The sequence below is a fragment of the Poecilia reticulata genome, chromosome 3 (genome assembly GCF_904066995.2).
Source record: "Poecilia reticulata chromosome 3, P_reticulata-male-v2, whole genome shotgun sequence".
NCBI classification, from domain to species: Eukaryota; Metazoa; Chordata; class Actinopteri; order Cyprinodontiformes; family Poeciliidae; genus Poecilia; species Poecilia reticulata.
Window position 1 is genome coordinate 36381355 of NC_088832.1, and position 23519 is coordinate 36404873.

The 23519-nt window shown below is 57.7% G+C and overlaps 3 protein-coding genes across 6 annotated transcripts in view; 2 read left to right on the top strand and 1 right to left on the bottom strand.

Annotated features, from left to right (window-relative positions):
• The first annotated feature begins 1315 nt into the window (after positions 1-1315).
• gpatch1 (G patch domain containing 1) lies at positions 1316-9191 on the top strand. 3 transcript variants are annotated; one of them, XM_081605711.1, is made up of 19 exons: positions 1670-1773; positions 2215-2349; positions 2593-2678; positions 3190-3350; positions 4174-4271; positions 4425-4477; positions 4610-4852; positions 4925-5072; positions 5666-5745; positions 5814-6030; positions 6434-6709; positions 6832-7037; positions 7102-7217; positions 7286-7374; positions 7824-7951; positions 8023-8371; positions 8738-8835; positions 8909-9024; positions 9107-9191. In XM_081605711.1, exons 1-19 carry the CDS (start codon positions 1704-1706, stop codon positions 9138-9140), a joined length of 2703 nt encoding a protein of 900 aa, XP_081461837.1. In that variant the 5' UTR covers positions 1670-1703; the 3' UTR covers positions 9141-9191. The 3 variants fall into 3 exon arrangements, with proteins under 3 accessions (XP_081461836.1, XP_081461837.1, XP_081461838.1); XM_081605712.1 differs by having other exon boundaries at positions 5814-6029; positions 6439-6709; XM_081605710.1 differs by having other exon boundaries at positions 1316-1773; positions 4610-5072.
• Positions 9192-9205: 14 nt separating this feature from the next.
• Positions 9206-19472, top strand: LOC103460113 (WD repeat-containing protein 88). The gene is made up of 12 exons (XM_081604888.1): positions 9206-9235; positions 10879-11037; positions 12524-12634; positions 12698-12786; positions 12967-13030; positions 13110-13248; positions 13325-13454; positions 13656-13840; positions 17009-17091; positions 17165-17233; positions 18861-18959; positions 19061-19472. Exons 1-12 carry the CDS (start codon positions 9206-9208, stop codon positions 19223-19225), a joined length of 1323 nt encoding a protein of 440 aa, XP_081461014.1. The 3' UTR covers positions 19226-19472.
• A 359-nt stretch (positions 19473-19831) lies between these two features.
• Positions 19832-23519, bottom strand: part of wdr59 (WD repeat domain 59) — a 22908-nt gene continuing 19220 nt past the window's right edge. For both annotated transcript variants that reach the window (XM_081605708.1, XM_081605709.1), the window contains 6 exons: positions 22972-23084; positions 22763-22895; positions 22613-22691; positions 20743-20863; positions 20168-20310; positions 19832-20103 (listed from right to left, as the gene is read on the bottom strand). In XM_081605708.1, coding sequence (XP_081461834.1) covers positions 19868-20103; positions 20168-20310; positions 20743-20863; positions 22613-22691; positions 22763-22895; positions 22972-23084 — 825 coding nt within the window. In that variant the 3' untranslated portion in view covers positions 19832-19867. The remainder of the gene's footprint in view (positions 20104-20167; positions 20311-20742; positions 20864-22612; positions 22692-22762; positions 22896-22971; positions 23085-23519) is intronic.

Below are 23519 nucleotides of genomic sequence, written 5' to 3' on the forward strand. Positions count from 1 at the left end.
AATGCTAGCGTCCACATTTATAAGGAAGCTGAATGATCAGAGAAACTCTGGAAAGATGAACTTTGTTCCAACTGGTGAAGAACCGGAAGATGAAAAACTAGAAATCTATTCAATGATTTAGCAGGAAAAACACTTTGAACTGAGAATTAAAGACTCTGCAATCAATTAGATTAAGAATTTTAATCAAGTTTATGAAAGAGCTGAGGTTCTGGTCTGTTCCCAGGTCATGCTAGCAGTAGCTAATGCTAACGTGTCAAGGTTTTCCTCCTAAACATCAGTTGCTCTGAGGGTCCGTCTCCACTGAGGAAGGCTGTGATGAAGAGGAGCAGGTTTTGGGCCTGGAGCCTCAGATTGATCAGATTTCATTCAAATGAATTATGAAAAGTCTGAGGTGAGGAGCAGCAGCTCTGCTTCTCCTCCTCCTCCTCCTCCTCCTCGTCCCGGTGATGAAGAGCAGCAGCAGTTGCAGCGCGTTGCGTCATGCAGCGACCTGCGGGCGCATCACAGCGTCAGGTGGAGCAGCGCAGCGTCTGCTGAATATTTCAGGTGTGATGACGACATCCGGATCAGCCGCGCTGCAACCACTGCAGAAGAAGAAGATCCTCTTCCTCACTGAGCAGTCTGGTACCAGAACCAGAACCTGAAACCATCCAACTGGACTCTAACTCTCCGTTGCTTTTCTCTCTGGAAATGAGTCCGGAGTCCTGACCTCTGACCTGTTGTCTAACCCAGCCCCAGTAGTCAGAACCATCTTAGCCGTTTTGCTACCAGAACCAGGTCCAGGAAGCTCTGCCCTCCGTCTCCTCAGAGGAAGCTGGTTCCAGCTGCCTGGGTCCAGGTTCTGGTACCATCAGGGTGAAACCATAAATAAACCACAGAGGAAGAAACAGCAGCAGCTGAATCCATCTGGAGCTGATGATGTCACACAGAGAAAAGTATTCACACCTTAACACTGAATGACCTTTGACCCGCCGAAGGTTCTGGTTCCACTGAGACCGTTTGGACCTGTTGGAAGGGAAACGAGCTGAGCCATGCGCTCTGAATGTGTTCGGTTCTGCCCGTCGTGGTGATCGGAACCGCAGGTCACGCAGACCCGCAGCTTCCCTGATCGGACAGCGACACCTGCTGGTCACCGGCTGCTCTGCATGGAGCCAACGGTTCCTCAGCCTGGCAGGTTTTGATTCCCCGAAGTCCAAAACCTGTGTGGTTTGTTTCTGTGAGCAGGATGGAGGATTGTTTTGTTTATGATTTGTAGCTTATTAAAGGAAAATCTCTCTTTGTGGTTGTCTCTTCGAACCTGGAAGCATTTCTGTTTCCTGAAATGAAGGTTTGGAATCACTTATGTTGTACCTTCATTGGTGATAATTATTCATGGCTCATTAATCATGTCAAAGTTGTTCAAAATTTAGGATTTAATTTGTAATGTTGCCCATACATCCCTCATATGGAGTGGAAGACATAGCGACGCTTGAATAAGCGTATAAATACCAACATTTTAGGCTGATTTAAAGAACTGAAAATGTAAACAAATGATAATAAATGAGACTCTAAAGGAAGAGAAGACAATTTCTACCTGATTTTCATTAATTTAATTGTAACTTTTTGGTGACTTTAATCATGAGATGTCGCTGTTTCTCCTACCGTTGTTTTGACGGGTTCCTCTGAAGTTTGTCCCTCTGTGGAGGCCGTAGTTGGATACAAACATGGCGGCGGACAGCGACAGCGAGGAGGACTTTGTGAGTTTCGGGACTCCGCTGGAGCCTCTGGAAGAAGGTGAGGTCCGGCTCAGCAGCTCCGTCACACTTTTGCCCCCTCCATGAACTCCTGCAGGATGTTGGGTGACCGGAAGAACCGGAGGAAGACATGTTTATGGAGGCTAAGCTAACAGGCTGCTAGCTGAACCAGACAGAACCGAGCCTTGAGATTAGAACCCAGAGCTGGTTCTGGCTTCAGAATGAAAATGTCCCTCAGTCTGAGGACTAAGTGTCCTCAGATTAACATCTGAAGCTTCAATGAACTTGGTTGAGTCACAGATCCGCTCCAGACGGTTCGGTTCAGAACTAACTGATCTTCCTTTCAGCAGAAAGTTTGATCAGTTAAAGGCTGTTTTTAGCATGTCCAGAACCTCCAGCAGAACCGCCTTCTGCCCTGCTGCTGAGGTTCCAGCTGGTCCTGGACCAGAACTGTTCTGCTAACCCCGGCCTGCGTTTCCAGACGAGCCCCTGAAGAAGCCGGTGCCGCTGCACGAGCAGACGGTGAAGGACGAGAGGGGGCGGTACCAGCGGTTCCACGGGGCCTTCACTGGAGGCTTCTCAGCCGGATACTTCAACACGGTGGGATCCAAGGAAGGTCAGAACTCCGTCCTGGTAGAACCGCTCATGTGTGGGTTCATTTGAATTAACAGAAAATGAAGGACATGAAAAGAAGAAACATTGTGACCCAGTTCATGGGTCCACATATGTAAACATCAAATGAAAAAATATTTCATGCTTTATTCTTCAATATTTGTGTTGTAAATGATAATAACGATGAAAACTAAGAGGCCGTGGTTCTGATGGAGGCAGGAGGTCCCTGATCATGTCTTCACCTTAGGCTGGGCCCCATCAACCTTTGTGTCATCACGGCAACAGAAAGCTGAAAAGCACCATGCCAGACCTGAGGATTTCATGGATGAGGAGGTAAACGGCAAACTGGGGACAGACTAGAGACATACTGGGGACAGATTGGGCACAGACTAGAGACAGACTGGAGACATACTGGGGACAGATTGGGCACAGACTAGAGACAGACTAGAGACATACTGGAGACATACTGAGGACAGACTGAGGACAGACTGGAGACAGACTGGGCACAGACTGGAGACAGACTGGAGACAGACTGGAGACAAACTGGAGACAGACTGGAGACATACTGGGGACAGACTGGAGACATACTGGGGACAGACTGGAGACATACTGGGGACAGTCTGGAGACAAACTGGAGACAGACTGGAGACATACTGGGGACCAACTGGAGACATACTGGGGACAGTCTGGGGACAAACTTGGTCAGGAGGGACATGTTGGATTCAGACAGCAAGAAGTGCTGTCCATGTCTCCCTGTTTGTCCCTGTTTATCCGTGTCTCCCTGTCTGTCCCCGTCTCCCTGTCTGTCCCCGTCTCCCTGTCTGACGGTCTCTGGCCCGTCCAGGACTTTGGGGAGCATGGCATCGCCCCCAGTGACATCACCACCAGCCAGGAGTTTTCGTCCAGCCGCAGAGACCCGGCAGCAGAGAAGGCGAGGGCCGTGTCCGCCCAGACGGCGCTGATCCCTGGGGACTCGCTGCTGGAAGAGCTCATCGCTCCGGCCAGGTAGGCGCCGCCCCCTGCTGGCCACCGCCGCCTGCTGGCAGCCGCCCCCTGCTGGCCGCCGCCCCCTGCTGGCAGCTGCCCCCTACTGGCCGCCGCCGCCTGCTGGCAGCTGCCCCCTGCTGGCCACCGCCCCCTGCTGGCCACACCGCCCCCTGCTGGCCATACTGCCCCCTGCTGGCCGCCGCCCCCTGCTGGCCGCCGCCCCCTGCTGGCCACCGCCGCCCCCTGCTGGCCACCGCCCCCTGCTGGCCACCGCCGCCCCCTACTGGCCACCGCCGCCCCCTGCTGGCCACCGCCCCCTGCTGGCCACCGCCGCCCCCTACTGGCCACCGCCGCCCCCTGCTGGCCACCGCCCCCTACTGGCCACCGCCGCCCCCTACTGGCCACCGCCCCCTGCTGGCCACCGCCGCCCCCTGCTGGCCATACCGCCCCCTGCTGGCCACCGCCGCCCCCTACTGGCCACCGCCGCCCCCTGCTGGCCGCCGCCTGCTGGCCGCCGCCCCCTGCTGGCCACCGCCCCCTACTGGCCACCGCCGCCCCCTGCTGGCCACCGCCCCCTGCTGGCCACCGCCGCCCCTACTGGCCACCGCCGCCCCTGCTGGCCGCCGCCTGCTGGCCGCCGCCCCCTGCTGGCCACCGCCCCCTACTGGCCACCGCCGCCCCCTGCTGGCCATACCGCCCCCTGCTGGCCACCGCCGCCCCCTACTGGCCACCGCCGCCCCCTGCTGGCCGCCGCCCCCTGCTGGCCGCCGCCGCCCCCTGCTGGCCACCGCCATCGACCCGCAGTGCCACCTGTGTTAACGGTTGCCGGTTCTATTCCCAGGTCGTCCGTCGGCGTGGAGCTGCTGACCCGGATGGGATGGAAGGAGGGTCAGGGCGTCGGGCCGCGCCTGAAGAGGAAACCCCGGCGCCAGATGCCAGGTGCGCACAGAACCCCGCGGTTCTGATGGACATGTTCAGGAGGTCCAATCAGAACCGGCTGGTCCTGATGCAATAAGGATACAATAAGGATGGATACTGAACATCCATCATCCCTCCCTCCTCCCTTAATGTTCTTCTTTATCTTACTGACAGTTTGTAAAGCCTACAGCTGTGCGCCGCCCCCTGCTGGTTCGGAAGAGTCAGAGGTAAAGTGTTCTGCAGTCTTGGACCAGAACCCATGGAGGTTCTGGAGGTTCTGGAGTTCCTTCCGTTCGTGTCTTTCTCCTTCCTCTCTTGTTTCCTCCAGCCTGTTCTCTTCCTGGTCTGTTTCTGCTCAGGAGGACGACGAGGAGTTTGCTCCAGAGGACGTGACCTTTGCCCCTAAGGATGTGAGTCCGGTGGACTTCAGCCCGCGGCTGGGGGTGCAGGGCCTGGGGTACCGCGGTCTGGACCCGGGCCTGGCGCTGCCGGGCCTGGACGCGGACCGCCACGTCCACCTGTTCCGTCCCCAGTCCGAGTCCCGGAGCCGGCTGTTTGGAGACCGACCCAGGGGGTCCAGGAGGGGAGGGGTCGCCGGTCAGGTGGGCTTCAAGCCTCCTCAGGCTTTAGCAGGTCGGGACCCGGCTGGTGTTCACATGACCTTTGACCTGCAGGCGTTTGGTGTGGGAGCGCTGGAGGACGAGGACGAAGACGTCTATCACAGAGACTCTATGTCCAGATACGACACGGTGCTGAGAGACGAGGAGCCTGGAGACGGACTGTACGGCTGGACGGCTCCGCAGCAGTACACCTGGAGGACAGGTGAGGGACAGGAGGACAGGTGAGGGACAGGAGGACAGGTGAGGGGACAGGAGGACAGGTGAGGGACAGGAGGACAGGTGAGGGGACAGGTGAGGGACAGGAGGACAGGTGAGGGACAGGAGGACAGGTGAGGGACAGGAGGACAGGTGAGGGGGAGGAGGACAGGTGGGACAGGAGGACAGGTGAGGGACAGGAGGACAGGTGAGGGACAGGTGAGGGGACAGGAGGACAGGTGAGCTGAATCTTTTTGGTTCCCGACCTGATAGTTAACAGATGCAGCATCTGGGCGACAGGAATGTAGATATTGAGTATAGATTGGCCGCCACCGGGATCTGAGCCAGTCAGACTGATAATCAGGTTAAAGTTTGGCTCCAGAAAGTGTTGACCTGTTTATGACCTGTTTAAGCCACGATTAACTACAAGTTCAGGTTTTAAAGAACATGAATCAGAATTTATTAACAATCACGAAGTTTATCCTGATGAATGATGCGGCGCTGCAGGGGTTAAACACGAAGGCCGGGGTCCACAGGGTCAACACCGTTATAGATGATGAGCTGTGACGTAAATGGCCGCTGCTCTCACTCTGTTGGCAGACAGAACCAGAGACGCGGCGTACCTGGGGAAGATCCTGGACGGGTTCACTCTGGCCCAGAAGCCTCTGCAGCAGAAGACGGTCAGCCTGCTTCCCGCCGCCGTCTCTTCGTGGAGGACACTCCTCCTGACTGCTCTGTCCCTCCGCAGGTCTTCCCTCCACCAAACCTCCCCAGAGACTACCGGCCCGTCCATTTCTTCCGTCCTCCAGTGGACGTGTCCAGGCTGTGTGGGGTCAGCCCGGCGCTGGCCGAGGCCCTCAGGAGCTCCAGGGGTCACATGGTGAAGGAGGAGGCGCAGCAGGGCGGCCGCCACCAGCTGGACTCTGGCCAGAGGGGGGCGCTGCTGGGAGAGGACGCCCTGCAAGGTGAGGCACGCGGCGCTCCTGTAAAACCAGCAGGGGGCAGCGCAGGACCAGGCCACGAACTGAGAGCAAATAAAAGTTCTGATGAATGAAAACATAAAACCTAAAAGCCTGAGAAGTGAAGAAAGGAGCGATGACATGTTTCTGCAGGGTGAGAGGAAAAGCTGATCAGGAACCGGATCCGGATCCTGCTGGCACTCAATGGGCCACAATTAATTAGCTCTATATTGATTGACATCACAGGTCAGGGTGATGTCATCACAGGTCAGGGTGATGTCATCACAGGTCAGAGTGATGTCATCACACGGTCAGGGTGATGTCATCACAGGTCAGGGTGATGTCATCGCACCGTTGCCCTGTGTTGGGTTTGATGATCCGTAAACTTCCCGTCTCTGACCCGGTTCAGGTTCTGGTTCTGGTTCTGGTTCTGTCATGGACCTGCTGCGACCTGAGGACCGCCAGCGCCTGCTCAGCCTTCGGACCGCCACGGCCCGGAAGCCCTCCCAGGACGCGTCCCAGGCTCCGCCCCTCTCCGGCCTCCAGCAGGAGGCGCTGGCGGCCTGGAGAGGCTCCTCCTCTTCCTCCTCCTCTTCCTCGCAGAGCTTCAAGCCGTTTGAGAAAACGCCGGGGAAGCAGGCGCGCTATGAGCGCTACCTGAGCCGCCTGCAGCAGGGCGACACAGGTAGGAGGAAGTGATGTCAGAACCGAGCGCGGCTCCCTGGGGAACCTGTTGACCTGAGTCAGCCAGCAGGTTCTGGCGGTTCTGAGTCGGAACCGGCCTGAACAGGGTCCCGTGTCCCGCAGGCGCCCTGGAGCAGAATCTGGACCCGGCCATGACGGAGTGGGAGCGCGGCCGCGAGCGCGAGGAGTTCCTCAGGGCGTCCATCTTGTACCGGCCGTCTTCCTCCTCGCTGTCGTCCCGCTTCACCCGCGCCCAGCAGCCGGACGCCGGGGACATCGGGGACACCAGGGACACTGGGGACACTGGGGACGCCGGCCACGACCAGCAGGTAGGGCACCGCTCTTCCTCAGCTCCTCTTCCTCTTCCCCCTCACCGCTCTGTCTGGTTGCCAGGGCGACGGCCAGCAGGCGGCTAGCAGGACGTTTGGGAAGCTGACCAGAGAGACTCTGGAGTGGCATCCGGACCGGCTGCTGTGCAAGAGGTTCAACGTCCCCGACCCGTATCCCGGGTAAGAGCCGGACTGGAACCGGACCAGAACCAGACTGGAGCGGAGCTCTGACTCTCATTGGTCCCCAGGTCGGCGCTGGTCGGGCTACCGAAGGTCAAAAGGGACAAGTTCTCCGTCTTTGACTTCCTGACGGTCTCGGAGCGCCAGGAGGTGCCAGGTGGGTCCGGCCGGTCTGGAACCGGATCTCTGACGCCTCAGAGCCGGTTCTCGATCCGAATGCGGCGCTGATCCGTCAGGGAGCCTCAGACGGTTTTCTGTGACGTGGTGTGGCAGGATCAGAACCCAGTAGAACCGGCTTCAGCTGCAGCACCAGGCATGTCTGGAGTTTGACTAGGCCACTCCAATCCCATCATATCCATGATTGCTCGTCCTGACCTTTGACCCCAGTCTCAGGCTGTTGAGTCCGTCTTCCCACAGCATGATGCTGCCAAGCAGATCTGCTCTTTAGTAATTGTTTTTTATTGAGGAGGCTGAAAACAGCTCCCTGCCACACTTTTCAGATATTTCTCAGTGAAATGACCCGTCAGTCACAGAAACCCGATCAGAACTCTGGGCCGGGTCCAAGTTCACAGGGTGCCGACACTTTGTCCTGTTGTGGCTCTGCAGCTCCTCCAAAGCCTCTGGAGGAGAAAAAGTCCAGGTGGGACGTCTCCAAGGAAACGGGCCACACCCAGAACCAAGCCGGGTCCGAACCCGCCGGGCCGGCGCCAGATCACCGGCCGTCTCCTCCTCAGGTCCGACTGCTTCTGCTCCTGGTTCTGGTTCTGCTCCTGGTTCTGGACCTTAACCTCTGCTTCTCCTGCAGGCGCCGCCAGCAGAGCCGAACACAGCCAAGGAGGAAGAGGAGGAGGAGGAAGAGCGGCCGCCTATGGATCTGTTCAGAGCCATCTTCATCAGCTCCTCTGAGGAGAAGTCCTCCTCTTCATCAGAGGAAGACGGTGATGAAGACGATGAGGCAAAGGGAGACGAAGAACCGGTGAAGCTGTTTGGCATTTCCTCTTCCTCCTCCAGCCGACCTGCAGGTCCTGTCCTCTCGTCCTCGGTGGATTTTCCCAGCATGCCTTTGGCTCTCAGCTCCTCTTCCTCCCAGATGCCGAGCCGGGAGGAAGAGGAGGAGTTTGGACCCAAGCTGCCGCCTCCTTCAGCAGCTGACGGTGAGAAATCCTTTTGTCTCCATGGCAACCATTCAGCTGCTAAACGCCTGCCCTAGCCCCGCCTCCTCCAGACTAGCCAGCAGCAATTAGCAAACAGCTGCTGCTCAGAGCAACGCTGGTAAAAACGTTAAAGGGTTAACAGAGGAGCCATGTTGGGACAACTTCCTGGAGGCGGAGCTTCAGGAAGAGCAGGAGCTTCTTAAAGAGACAGAGGCCCAATTTCAAGATGTTAAAACAGGAAGTAATATTTGATATATAAAGAACTTTTATAAGTGACAGTAAAATAGTTGTTCAAAGACAGAACTATGTGCTGGGAAACAGAACACTGCCCCTTTAAAACGTCTTGCCTGTTGTTCTCCTGTTCAGCCACAGGAGGCGCCATCGCCGCCTCCCACAGGAGCAGCAGGAGGAGCAAAGAGAAGAAGCAGAAGAAGAAGCAGCAGAAACACAGGAAGGAGAAGAAGGTAGAGGGTGATGAAGGACGGAGGGTGTCGGCTCCCGCTGGCCCCGCCTCAACTTCTCTCTCTGTTTCTGCAGAAGAAGAAACACAGGAAGCACAAGGCCAAGCAGCAGAAGAAGAGTCGGGAGGAGGAGTCCAGCAGCTCAGAGGACGGCGAAGGCGTTCAGCCGTCCACAGGTGACCTGCTGAGAAGGTCAGAGGTCACAGAGAGCTTCAGGGTTCTGTCGGGTCAGCCCGCCTTGTTCTAACCAGACCTGTCTTTGACCCGGTTCCAGGCTGAAGAGCATCCGGACCCCGAACACCTGGTGACCCGCAGAGCCTCTCTTCTTCTGCTGTCTAATAAACACCTGAATCATCTGAGTGGTGGTGCCTTCATGGTCAGTCGGACTCTGCAGTGTCCTGCTGTGCGCTGAGCAAACCTGGTTCTTCTGGGTTCTGGTCCAGAGGAGGCCAGCTGTGATTTGTCAGTTCCTGTCACCTGACCAGGTTGAAGCATTCCCATTGGCTCAGAGATTTCTCCATCAGGCTGAGGAGTTCCAGCTTCCTGGAGGGAGGAAGAGCTGAAGGCTGGAAGAACCTGCAGAAACGAAAAATATAAACACATGGAATACTTTTAAGAATGTATTTTAGATGTAAAATATGTATACATGCGTATTATCAGGGGTGAAAGTAGTTTTAAATTCTTGGGGATACTATGACCAAAAGAAATATTATATATATATATATATATATATATATATATATATATATATATATATATATATATACACACACACACTGATTCTTTGTGTCCTTTTGAGTTTCTGTTCTAATTAATTTTTTTCCAAAGCGATAAAAGCTGGTAGCTCTTGAATTGCTACAAAATAAATCTGTATTTCCTCCTTCTGCCATGTTGACACCTTGAGATGCCATGAGACCTAAATCCTGAACATCATGGCATGGAGAGCATCCCAGTTTTCCATGTCTGGCATATAATCATTCATTTTATCTGTTAAACTGGTTCTACTGGTCCTGTGTCCAGACAGAGGGATAATCAGTAGCCCAGCATCATGACCTGTTGGTTCTGAAGATCCTGCAGCTTCTCTTCCTAACATGGCGCCTCCTCACCCTGACTCTCACACTGACAGGAGGAACCACAGAGCTCTGTTAGGTTAAAGCTCATCTTCTGAAGTTGGGATGTTTTTCCTCCAACAGGTTCCAGAGGAATCACCTCAAACCAGATGCTGGACTGGATTTTATTTCATTTGTGAATGTTAGAGCCTCATTTTCATCAGTGGAGCTATAAAGGTGGAAAAAGGTTATTATTTTAGAGAAAATCTCATCAACATCAATATTTCCACTAAATAAGAGGCAAAAATAAAAGTTTGATAAGGAAAAAGCCTCTCAGACTCTGAGCTCAAAGCACCAAACTATATTTTATATTAGATAATTTAATGTCACATAATTATGGCGGTAGAAGCCATTAGTTTGTTAAATACTGAATGAAACATATTTACCGTGTTTGATGTTTGTTGTAAATGACGTAAACTCACAAAGATCGAGGTCATTAGTCCAAGTTTGTGTTTATTGAACGTTCAGAAACTACAGCGGCTGTAAAGGTCAAAGGTGAAACAACCTGAACAGGTGATCAGCTCCTCAGCGGTGGTTGGTTATGTTGTCCACCACTAGGTGGAGCACGAGAACAGGATGGACTGACAGAAGAAGAAGAGATGGAGGAAAGGAAAACCTGATGTAACTGCTGCTGAGCGAGTTCTGAATAAACACTAAGTTCTTTGTCTACTTCAGCTTCCAAACATAACAGATTAGTTCATTTTAATCTGCTGCTCTGCTGGTTATTAATCCGTTCATGTTTTACAGCTGCTCCTCTCTAGCAGGTACTGCGGACCCCACTGAACCTTTTAGGGGTAGCAGCACCTCCCTGCCGTCCCCCTTTACTTTCAGCCCTGCGTATTACATTTTTATCCTATCTCCTATTTGCACAGCTGTCTGAACAGTTGGTCTCACAGCTCTTGAACGCATCATCTCAAACACGTCGCTATGGCAATAGCTAACAAGTAGCTTCGTCAGCTTCACGGTTTTTTTATCTTCGTTTAGGTTTTTATTAGAAATAACTTGGCTAAAGCTGGAGCCTGTGGTAGCGCAGCAACCTCCCGGAGGAGGAGGAGGACCGGAGGAGGAAGGAGCCGAGTGGAGCGAAGGGTCTCAGGTGACTTCTACCTGTACGAGTTAGCTTTAGCTTAAAGCTACGTTCAGGGACGCTTTTTCTGTATCTCTGAACAAAATTATGTTAATAAAGTTGAACTGAATGAATTCCAGTCATCTCAAAACAAAATATTCACTCTGAAAGAACAAAAGAACGGCTTGAATTCCTGGTAAAAAAAAAAAAAGAAAAAAGATTTCACCTTTTATTCGTTTAACAGAAAAAGTGCCCCCCCCCCCAGTGTAGACACGTTTGGCTGAAATCCATTAGAGTGAAGCGTCGTGTCTCCATCAAGGATCTCTGGTGCCTCAGCCGTTTGAGGGTTTCCTGCAGCTTCAGCCTGTTTGGTTTCAGTGACCCGCTGAAGGTCAGAACGGGCTTTCCGCCAACAAGGGTCTTTATTTACAGATGTTCGGTCATATTCACACCGGCCAGACACAATCAGCCCAAACTCACCGGTGACTTTACATCAGAACCGATTCCTGATGCTGCAGCACGAACAGTCAGCTGGTCTGCAACTGGTCTGCTGCAGCTCCCAGTCTGAACTGGTTTTGTGCTGCAGCTCCCAGTGTGAACTGGTTTTGTGCTGCAGCTCCCAGTCTGAACTGGTTTTGTGCTGCAGGTCCCAGTGTGAACTGGTTTTGTGCTGCAGCTCCCAGTGTGAACTGGTTTTGTGCTGCAGGTCCCAGTGTGAACTGGTTTTGTGTTGCAGCTCCCAGTCTGAACTGGTTTTGTGCTGCAGGTCCCAGTGTGAACTGGTTTTGTGCTGCAGGTTCCAGTCTGAACTGGTTTTGTGCTGCAGGTCCCAGTCTGAACTGGTTTTGTGCTGCAGCTCCCAGTGTGAACTGGTTTTGTGCTGCAGCTCCCAGTCTGAACTGGTTTTGTGCTGCAGGTCCCAGTGTGAACTGGTTTTGTGCTGCAGGTCCCAGTGTGAACTGGTTTTGTGCTGCAGGTCCCAGTGTGAACTGGTTTTGTGTTGCAGCTCCCAGTCTGAACTGGTTTTGTGCTGCAGCTCCCAGTGTGAACTGGTTTTGTGCTGCAGGTTCCAGTCTGAACTGGTTTTGTGCTGCAGGTTCCAGTGTGAACTGGTTTTGTGCTGCAGGTTCCAGTCTGAACTGGTTTTGTGCTGCAGGTTCTAGTCTGAACTGGTTTTGTGCTGCAGCTCCCAGTGTGAACTGGTTTTGTGCTGCAGCTCCCAGTGTGAACTGGTTTTGTGCTGCAGGTTCCAGTCTGAACTGGTTTTGTGCTGCAGGTCCCAGTGTGAACTGGTTTTGTGCTGCAGGTTCCAGTCTGAACTGGTTTTGTGCTGCAGGTTCTAGTCTGAACTGGTTTTGTGCTGCAGCTCCCAGTGTGAACTGGTTTTGTGCTGCAGGTCCCAGTGTGAACTGGTTTTGTGCTGCAGGTTCCAGTGTGAACTGGTTTTGTGCTGCAGGTTCCAGTCTGAACTGGTTTTGTGCTGCAGCTCCCAGTCTGAACTGGTTTTGTGCTGCAGGTTCCAGTGAAAGTGCTGTTTGCTCACAGCGATGACGTCACCGCAGCCCGGTTCTGCTGTGGCGACCGCAGCATCCTGAGCTGCTCGTTGGACGGCAGCGCCATCCTCTGGGTAAACTGCTGCTCTGCATTCGTTCCTGCTGTGTGACTCTCCGCTGACCTCTGACCTCTACAGGATGTGGACAGCGGCCGGCCTCTGAGGCTGTTTGCTGGAGTTCACAGCAGAACAGTCACTGAGTGTGCTCTGATCCCGAACAGCAACAGGTTGGGCTCACACCTCCTACAGCTGGAGTCTGATCATTTACACTAATCCAGATTAACATGCAGACCTTAAGGTGTGTGTGTGTGTGTGTGTGTGTGTGTGTGTGTGTGTGTGTGTGTGTGTGTGTGTGTGTGTGTGTGTGTGTGTGTGTGTGTGTGTGTGTGTGTGTGTGTGAGCGTCAGGATGGTGACGGTGTCCTGGGACAGGAAGATGGTGGCCTGGGACCTGGAGACGGGACGTGTCCTGGTAGCTGCAGTCCTCATCCTGTCCTCCCGTCCCCTGATGGGAGGACAGCCTGGTGACCGTCTCCGGTCTGTCTGTCCAGTGGGAGACGGAGTTGGACGGCCTGCTGACGTCCTGCAGCTGCTCGTCTGACGGCCGGCTACTGGTCTGCGCCGCCGAGCCTCAGGAGACCGTCTACGTCTGCGCCGCCTCCGGTGGCCAGACGTTGCATCGCATCAGCAGTAAGACGGCGTCCCAGCACACCGGACTCCACCTGTCCCCATGAGACGTTCATGCGCCGCTCTGGTTCCCCCGTAGACCACCACCACTCCACCATCACACGGGTCCGATTCGACACTCCTGGCCAGCGGGTGGCGTCGGTGTCCGCAGACCGGACCATCAAGCTGTGGGACCTGCAGGCCGAGAGGACGACCATGTCCATCAGCAGGTAGGTGCAGCGAGGTTCTCTGTGCTCTAGGGGGCGCTGTTGTCCCTTCTCTCCATCAGAACCTCTCAGGTCCGGTTCAGTAGAAGCACGTGGTGACAGTGGAGAGGAACAACAGGGACAACCTTTCAGAACCCGAATGGTTTCCATGGCGATAGAAAGTACCCCAGATCTGTCATCATCTGTGTTTGCTTTCTCCCTCAGTAACCATAGCAACGTGATTTCCAGCTGCTGCTTCAACGGCAACGGGCACTTCCTGTGCACGGCATCGTGGGATAAGACGCTGAAGCTGTGGGACCTTCAGGGGGGGCAGTTCCGGTCCCATGGCGGCACGACGCTGGAGCGCGGCCATGAGGGCAGCGTGAGCTGCTGCGACCTGTCTGCTGACGGTGAGGCGTTCAGGGACGGCGAGGCGTTCAGGGGACGGAGAGGCGTTCAGGGACAGTGAGGCGTTCAGGGACGGCGAGGCGTTCAGGGACGGCGAGGCGTTAAAGGACAGTGAGGCGTTCAGGGACGGCGAGGCGTTCAGGGGACGGAGAGGCGTTCAGGGACAGTGAGGCGTGCAGGGACGGCGAGGCGTTCAGGGACGGCGAGGCGTTAAAGGACAGTGAGGCGTTCAGGGACGGCGAGGCGTTCAGGGACGGCGAGGCGTTAAAGGACAGTGAGGCGTGCAGGGACGGCGAGGCGTTCAGGGGACGGAGAGGCGTTCAGGGGACGGAGAGGCGTGCAGGGACGGCGAGGCGTTCAGGGGACGGAGAGGCGTTCAGGGGACGGAGAGGCGTTCAGGGACAGTGAGGCGTTCAGGGACGGCGAGGCGTTCAGGGACGGCGAGGCGTTAAAGGACAGTGAGGCGTTCAGGGACAGCGAGGCGTTCAGGGACAGTGAGGCGTTAAAGGACGGTGAGGCGTTCAGGGACGGCGAGGCGTTCAGGGGACGGAGAGGCGTTCAGGGACAGTGAGGCGTTCAGGGACAGTGAGGCGTTCAGGGACGGTGAGGCGTTCAGGGACGGTGAGGTGTTCAGGGACGGTGAGGTGTTCAGGGACGGTGAGGTGTTCAGGGACAGTGAGGCGTTCAGGGACAGTGAGGCGTTCAGGGACAGTGAGGTGTTCAGGGACAGTGAGGTGTTCAGGGACAGTGAGGCGTTCAGGGACGGTGAGGCGTTAAAGGACAGTGAGGCGTTCAGGGACGGTGAGGCGTTCAGGGACGGTGAGGCGTTAAAGGACAGTGAGGTGTTCAGGGACGGTGAGGTGTTAAAGGACAGTGAGGCGTTCAGGGACGGTGAGGTGTTCAGGGACGGTGAGGTGTAAAAGGACAGTGAGGCGTTCAGGGACGGTGAGTTGTTCAGGGACAGTGAGGTGTTCAGGGACGGTGAGGTGTTCAGGGACAGTGAGGTGTTCAGGGACGGTGAGGTGTTCAGGGACAGTGAGGCGTTAAAGGACAGTGAGGCGTTCAGGGACGGTGAGGTGTTCAGGGACAGTGAGGCGTTCAGGGACGGTGAGGTGTTCAGGGACAGTGAGGCGTTAAAGGACAGTGAGGCGTTCAGGGACGGTGAGGTGTTCAGGGACGGTGAGGTGTTAAAGGACAGTGAGGCGTTCAGGGACGGTGAGGTGTTCAGGGACAGTGAGGCGTTAAAGGACAGTGAGGCGTTCAGGGACGGTGAGGTGTTCAGGGACGGTGAGGTGTTAAAGGACAGTGAGGCGTTCAGGGACGGTGAGGTGTTCAGGGACAGTGAGGCGTTAAAGGACAGTGAGGTGTTCAGGGACGGTGAGGTGTTCAGGGACAGTGAGGCGTTCAGGGACGGTGAGGCGTTAAAGGACAGTGAGGCGTTCAGGGACGGTGAGGCGTTCAGGGACAGTGAGGTGTTCAGGGACGGTGAGGTGTTCAGGGACGGTGAGGTGTTCAGGGACGGTGAGGTGTTCAGGGACGGTGAGGTGTTCAGGGACAGTGAGGTGTCCAGGGACGGTGAGGTGTCCAGGGACGGTGAGGTGTCCAGGGACGGTGAGGTGTTAAAGGACAGTGAGGCGTTCAGGGACGGTGAGGTGTTCAGGGACAGTGAGGTGTTCAGGGACGGTGAGGTGTTAAAGGACAGTGAGGCGTTCAGGGACGGTGAGGTGTTCAGGGACAGTGAGGCGTTCAGGGACGGTGAGGCGTTAAAGGACAGTGAGGCGTTCAGGGACGGTGAGGCGTTAAAGGACAGTGAGGTGTCCAGGGACGGTGAGGTGTTCAGGGACAGTGAGGTGTTCAGGGACGGTGAGGTGTTCAGGGACAGTGAGGTGTCCAGGGACGGTGAGGTGTCCAGGGACGGTGAGGTGTCCAGGGACGGTGAGGTGTTCAGGGACAGTGAGGCGTTCAGGGACAGTGAGGCGTTCAGGGACAGTGAAGTGTTCAGGGACGGTGAGGCGTTCAGGGACGGTGAGGTGTTCAGGGACGGTGAGGTGTCCAGGGACGGTGAGGTGTCCAGGGACGGTGAGGTGTTCAGGGACAGTGAGGTGTTCAGGGACAGTGAGGCGTTCAGGGACGGTGAAGTGTTCAGGGACAGTGAGGTGTTCAGGGACGGTGAGGTGTTCAGGGACGGTGAGGTGTTCAGGGACGGTGAGGCGTTCAGGGACGGTGAGGCGTTAAGGGGGACGGTGAGGCGTTCAGGGACGGTGAGGTGTCCAGGGACGGTGAGGTGTCCAGGGACGGTGAGGTGTTCAGGGACAGTGAGGTGTTCAGGGACAGTGAGGCGTTCAGGGACAGTGAGGCGTTCAGGGACGGTGAGGTGTTCAGGGACGGTGAGGCGTTCAGGGACGGTGAGGCGTTAAAGGACAGTGAGGCGTTCAGGGACGGTGAGGCGTTAAAGGACAGTGAGGTGTCCAGGGACGGTGAGGTGTTCAGGGACAGTGAGGTGTTCAGGGACGGTGAGGTGTTCAGGGACAGTGAGGTGTCCAGGGACAGTGAGGTGTTCAGGGACAGTGAGGCGTTCAGGGACGGTGAGGTGTTCAGGGACAGTGAGGTGTTCAGGGACGGTGAGTTGTTCAGGGACGGTGAGGCGTTCAGGGACGGTGAGGCGTTAAGGGGGACGGTGAGGCGTTCAGGGACAGTGAGGTGTCCAGGGACGGTGAGGTGTCCAGGGACGGTGAGGTGTTCAGGGACAGTGAGGTGTTCAGGGACAGTGAGGCGTTCAGGGACGGTGAAGTGTTCAGGGACAGTGAGGTGTTCAGGGACGGTGAGGTGTTCAGGGACGGTGAGGCGTTCAGGGACGGTGAGGCGTTAAAGGGGACGGTGAGGCGTTCAGGGACGGTGAGGCGTTAAAGGGGACGGTGAGGCGTTCAGGGACGGTGAGGCGTTCAGGGACAGTGAGGCGTTCAGGGACGGTGAGGCGTTCAGGGACGGTGAGGCGTTCAGGGACGGCTCAGATGAAATGCTCCATCCAAACAGAAATCAGGAGTTCCTTCTGAAGCAGTTTTTGAGTCGGACAGGAACGTCCGGTCTGTTGGTGACGGACTGACCCGGTTCTGGTAACTGGGTTCTGGTTCTGATGATGGCCTGGTTCTGGTCCTTCTGTGGTTCCTCAGCTGACCTGCTGGTCTCCGGCTCCTACGACCGGACCGTGGCGCTGTGGGATCCGTCCTCGCGCCGCCGGACTCTGGTTCTGAGGGTGAGCAGAACCCGCCGCGTGTTTCCTGAGGAGACGAACATCAGCTGATCAGCTGATGCGTGTTTACTTCCAGGGCCACTCTGATTGGGTGACGGACGTGTCTCTCAGCGCGGACAGGAAGCTGCTCGTCTCGTCCTCCAAGGTTGGCTTCCTGTATTCACATCTTTTCCTCAGCCTGCAGTATTTTGTTTTAACCAGCAGGAGGCAGAGCTGAGAAGTGAAACATGGTTTTGAACAATCTGAAAAGTGTGGCATGTCTTTGAATTCAGTGCTCAGTGGCGCCCCCTCTGGCTGCAGCTCTCCTATGTTTCATGTTTCTGATCACTGGTTAGAAACATGAATGGTGTGAATACTTTAGGCCAGGGGGGCCCAAGGTGGGTCCTGGGGGCCCAAGGTGGGTCCTGGAGGCCCAAGGTGGGTCCTGGGGGCCCAAAGTGGGTCCTGGAGGCCCAAGGTGGGTCCTGGGGGCCCAAAGTGGGTCCTGGGGGCCCAAGGTGGGTCCTGGAGGCCCAAGGTGGGTCCTGGGGGCCCAAGGTGGGTCCTGGAGGCCCAAGGTGGGTCCTGGGGGCCCAAAGTGGGTCCTGGAGGCCCAAGGTGGGTCCTGGGGGCCCAAGGTGGGTCCTGGGGGCCCAAGGTGGGTCCTGGAGGCCCAAGGTGGGTCCTGGGGGCCCAAAGTGGGTCCTGGGGGCCCAAGGTGGGTCCTGGAGGTCCAAGGTGGGTCCTGGAGGCCCAAGGTGGGTCCTGGAGGCCCAAGGTGGGTCCTGGAGGCCCAAGGTGGGTCCTGGAGGCCCAAGGTGGGTCCTGGAGGCCCAAAGTGGGTCCTGGAGGCCCAAGGTGGGTCCTGGAGGTCCAAGGTGGGTCCTGGGGGTCCAAAGTGGGTCCTGGAGGCCCAAAGTGGGTCCTGGGGGCCCAAAGTGGGTCCTGGGGGCCCAAGGTGGGTCCTGGGGGCCCAAAGTGGGTCCTGGGGGCCCAAAGTGGGTCCTGGGGGCCCAAAGTGGGTCCTGGGGGCCCAAGGTGGGTCCTGGGGGCCCAAAGTGGGTCCTGGGGGCCCAAGGTGGGTCCTGGGGGCCCAAGGTGGGTCCTGGAGGCCCAAAGTGGGTCCTGGGGGCCCAAAGTGGGTCCTGGGGGCCCAAAGTGGGTCCTGGGGGCCCAAAGTGGGTCCTGGGGGCCCAAGGTGGGTCCTGGGGGCCCAAGGTGGGTCCTGGAGGCCCAAAGTGGGTCCTGGGGGCCCAAAGTGGGTCCTGGAGGCCCAAAGTGGGTCCTGGGGGCCCAAAGTGGGTCCTGGGGGCCCAAGGTGGGTCCTGGGGGCCCAAAGTGGGTCCTGGGGGCCCAAGGTGGGTCCTGGGGGCCCAAGGTGGGTCCTGGAGGCCCAAGGTGGGTCCTGGAGGCCCAAGGTGGGTCCTGGGGGCCCAAGGTGGGTCCTGGGGGCCCAAAGTGGGTCCTGGAGGCCCAAAGTGGGTCCTGGGGGCCCAAAGTGGGTCCTGGGGGCCCAAGGTGGGTCCTGGAGGCCCAAGGTGGGTCCTGGAGGCCCAAGGTGGGTCCTGGAGGCCCAAGGTGGGTCCTGGAGGCATCCTGCAGGTTTTATTCTCAGTAAGAACCTTTTCAGCAGGTCAATGTTCTTCTTGACCCTCTAATGATCCATTTTCAGGGAGACTAAAACATGCAGGATGTCGGCCCTCGAGGAGCCACTTTGGACCCACTTTGGACCCCCCGGCTTTAGGCCATCCTTCGGCTTTGCTGCGCGTTAACCTTTGACCTTTGACCTGCAGGACGGCAGCGTCCGGCTGTGGGACGTGCAGAACGTGGAGCAGATCCCCGAGGTGATGCAGATCAAAAGCGGAGAGGGAACCGGGATCCAGATCCTGAAGGTGAGGTTTTCTGGTGACCCGGTTCTGGTTCTGCTCCCCAACATGGCGGACTAGCTCCTCTGTGGTTGCCATGACGACGCTCTCGCCGTCTCCGTCTGCAGTGTGAAGAGTGTGGAAGGCCGTTCCCGGTGTGCAGACTGCTGACCTCTGACCTGCTGACGCGCTGCGTCTTCTGCCGCCTCAAAGCTCCGCCCACGTTCCGCCTCCAGCTGCCGCTGTCACCCTGCCCGTCTCCTCTGATTGGTGGAGAGCGCAGCGACGTCTGATGGGTCCGGGCATGTCACATGATGCGTTACCATGGTTACGAAGCCTTCAGAACCGCTCCTCTGATCACATGATGATGCTGTGTCACATGACCCATTCAATCCTTTTTCTCTGAACTTTGACCTTTGACCTGCTGTTCTGTTCAGGTTTAAATTTGAACATTTTTCTAATTTACATCGTTTTTGTTTAGTTTGTTTCATTTTAGGTCTGGAAGTGAGAAAAATGAATAAAATCCTTCAATAATATAAATACAGATTAATTACAAGGGGGCGGGGCTTCCTCTGCACCGGTCCGTGTGATTGGTCTGAAGGAAACACGGCTGTGCTGGCTGGCCAATCAGACGCGGCGTCACAGGAAATGACGACGTTCTGGTCGACCAGCAGCCAGCAGTGGCTGGTAAAAGCCACTGCTGGCTGCTGGTCGTTCAGTAAGGCATCAATCTGCAGACTGACTGCTGCTTGGTCGAACTTTGTCTCTTTTGCCTTCTGCCTGATTTCCATTTGGGAGGATAAATCTACCATCACCAGGAAACATTGAATGTTCAACATTTTGAGTTCCTTCCTTGATAAGTGAAATATTTTGGAGTAAAGAAGTGAAACGGCAGCAGCTGAGATATTCATGGGTTTTATTGAGCAGCGGCGGCGTCAGAAGGTGCTCTGCAGCAGGCAGCGGCAGCCGCAGCCGGCCGGGCATTCGTCCTGGCGCCGGAACCAGTCCATCATGTGTCCAGTATGGCCGCCGTGGCCGCAGCTCAGGCAGAAGTTGGAGGAGCCGCGCACGGCGACGTGGCACACGGCGCACTGGAAGGTCAGCCGCTTGCACACGGCGCACTGCGTCCCGCGCGCCTGGCTGCGGCAGTGGCAGCAGTACAGCCCGAACTCTGCAGGGAAACGGACCCGTCAGAACCAGAACCAGACCCGGCCGGACCGCTGGGGGAAACGTACCGATGCCTTTGTGCGGTTCTGGCGGGCCGGCCGTGAACTTGAGGACGTCGGCCCGCTTGTCGCCCAGACCCCAGCGGTACAGGATTTCACCGTAGCTCTTCTTGAAGTCGTCGAACTGCAGCGTGTTGGCCGGGTCCAGCAGCCTGGCAGGAACAGGAAGTGACATCGTCTCAACAACAGCTCCGGCTCGAACATCTGTGACTCACCATTTTCTGTGACCACAGGGGGCGATAGCGTGCAAGTACGTCTTAAAGACCAACAAGAAAGAGTATTTAGGTAAACTGCGTAAAAGCTGATACAGCTGGGATTGTAACTTATTACCGTCACATCGATAAAATATGTAAACCAACTGTGGCTGTTTACTAAATTGGTGGGTCCTGGCGCCGCTTTGTTACAGTCAGATCTCACTTGAAATAATATTGATCCCTCAAATAGTAAATTCAGGCAGTACGTTTTCAAGACATACTTGAACACCGTCGCCCCCTGTGGTCACAGACAGTGATGCAACACCTGTTCTGCTCGGCGGGTCCAAAGGAAGACTGAAGCCTTGATTTAGAGCCGAGGAGCAAACTCACCTCTTGTTCATGTCGTGCAGCTCCCGCTCTCGCTCCCGAGGGTCCATGTAGCTCTGGTTGCCATAGCGATAGTCGTCAGGAGAAGACTCCCCCCAGGGGGCGCTATGCTCGGGGTCTCTGACTGAAACACAGACAAAAAGGGTTGGAGCGGCCAGCAGGGGGAGCTGTGGGGGTTAGGGTGGCCAGCGGGGGGAGCTGTGGGGGTTAGGGTGGCCAGCGGGGGGAGCTGTGGGGGTTGGGGCGGCCAGCGGGGGGAGCTGTGGGGGTTAGGGCGGCCAGCGGGGGGAGCTGTGGGGGTTGGAGCGGCCAGCGGGGGGAGCTGTGGGGGTTGGAGCGGCCAGCGGGGGAGCTGTGGGGGTTACGGGGGCCAGCGGGGGAGCTGTGGGGGTTGGAGCGGCCAGCGGGGGAGCTGTGGGGGTTGGAGCGGCCAGCGGGGGGAGCTGTGGGGGTTGGAGCGGCCAGCGGGGGGAGCTGTGGGGGTTAGGGTGGCCAGCGGGGGGAGCTGTGGGGGTTGGAGCGGCCAGCGGGGGGAGCTGTGGGGGTTGGAGCGGCCAGCGGGGGGAGCTGTGGGGGTTGGAGCGGCCAGCGGGGGGAGCTGTGGGGGTTAGGGTGGCCAGCGGGGGGAGCTGTGGGGGTTGGAGCGGCCAGCGGGGGGAGCTGTGGGGGTTCGGGTGGCTAGCGGGGGGAGCTGTGGGGGTTGGAGCGGCCAGCGGGGGGAGCTGTGGGGGTTAGGGGGGCTAGCGGGGGGAGCTGTGGGGGTTGGAGCGGCCAGAGGGGGGCGCTGTGGGGGTGAGGGTGGCCAGCGGGGGGAGCTGTGGGGGTTAGGGTGGCCAGCAGGGGGAGCTGTGGCGGTTAGGGTGGCCAGCGGGGGGTCTGTGGGGGTTAGGGTGGCCAGCGGGGGAGCTGTGGGGGTTAGGGTGGCCAGCGGGGGGGGATGTGGGGGGTTAGGGTGGCCAGCGGGGGGAGCTGTGGGGGTTAGGGTGGCCAGCGGGGGGAGCTGTGGGGGTTAGGGTGGCCAGCGGGGGGAGCTGTGGGGGTTAGGGTGGCCAGCGGGGGGAGCTGTGGGGGTTAGGGTGGCCAGCGGGGGGAGCTGTGGGGGTTAGGGTGGCCAGCGGGGGGAGCTGTGGGGGTTAGGGTGGCTAGCGGGGGGAGCTGTGGGGGTTAGGGTGGCCAGCGGGGGGAGCTGTGAGGGTTAGGGTGGCCAGCGGGGGGAGCTGTGGGGGTTAGGGTGGCCAGCGGGGGGAGCTGTGGGGGTTAGGGTGGCCAGCGGGGGGGCTGTGGGGGTTAGGGTGGCCAGCGGGGGAGCTGTGGGGTTAGGGTGGCCAGCGGGGGAGCTGTGAGGGTTAGGGTGGCCAGCGGGGGGAGCTGTGGGGGTTAGGGTGGCCAGCGGGGGGAGCTGTGGGGGTTAGGGTGGCCAGCGGGGGGTCTGTGGGGGTTAGGGTGGCCAGCGGGGGGAGATGTGGGGGTTGGAGCGGCCAGCGGGGGGAGCTGTGGGGGTTGGAGCGGCCAGCGGGGGGAGCTGTGGGGGTTGGAGCGGCCAGCGGGGGGAGCTGTGGGGGTTGGAGCGGCCAGCGGGGGGTCTGTGAGGGTTAGGGTGGCCAGCGGGGGAGCTGTGGGGGTTAGGGTGGCCAGCGGGGGGAGCTGTGGGGGTTAGGGTGGCCAGCGGGGGGTCTGTGGGGGTTAGGGTGGCCAGCGGGGGGAGCTGTGGGGGTTAGGGTGGCCAGCGGGGGGAGCTGTGGGGGTTAGGGTGGCCAGCGGGGGAGCTGTGGGGGTTAGGGTGGCCAGCGGGGGGAGCTGTGGGGGTTGGAGCGGCCAGCGGGGGGAGCTGTGGGGGTTGGAGCGGCCAGCGGGGGGAGCTATAGCGGCTTACCTGTGGTCCAGGTCGCTGCGATGGAGTCGGAGGTGCTGGAACAGGAGCCGGACGTGACGGAGCTGGAGGTGTAGCTGGGCTGAACACAGAGGGGGAACATCACCGTCCAGGCTCAGCAGCAGGGGGCGCTCCAACCACACGCAGACTTACGTATCGGGAGTGGAGGCGGGAGCCGTGGTGTCCGTACAGCGAGCAGCAGTCAGGGGGCGGAGCCTGAGCCCTGAACACGCTGCAGAGCATGGCCAGAGTCTGGACGTCGCTCATCTGACTGTAGTGATCCAAACTGATGGGTTGTAATAGAGACATCTCAGCTTTTACGTTCCTCCACACCAACATATGATCACCGTCTGCAAACTCACAGCGTCTCCAGCAGGTGGCGCCCAAAAGGGTGTCTGGCCCAGGGCGTCTCTGTGTCCGGGTCAGAGTCTGGACTCAGGTCCTGACTGGTGGCAGCAGACGCCAGAGCCCAAACCTGCACACCATAGACAGGGTGAAGGTTATGGACCACCAGTAGACCACTACAGGACCACCAGTAGACCACTATAGGACCACCAGTAGACCACTGTAGGACCACCAGTAGACCACTGTAGGACCACCAGTAGACCACTATAGGACCACCAGTAGACCACTGTAGGACCACCAGTAGACCACTGTAGGACCACCAGTAGACCACTACAGGACCACCAGTAGACCACTACAGGACCACCAGTAGACCACCAGTAGACCACTACAGGACCACCAGTAGACCACTGTAGGACCACCAGTAGACCACTGTAGGACCACCAGTAGACCACTGTAGGACCACCAGTAGACCACTACAGGACCACCAGTAGACCACTGTAGGACCACCAGTAGACCACTGTAGGACCACCAGTAGACCACCAGTAGACCACTACAGGACCACCAG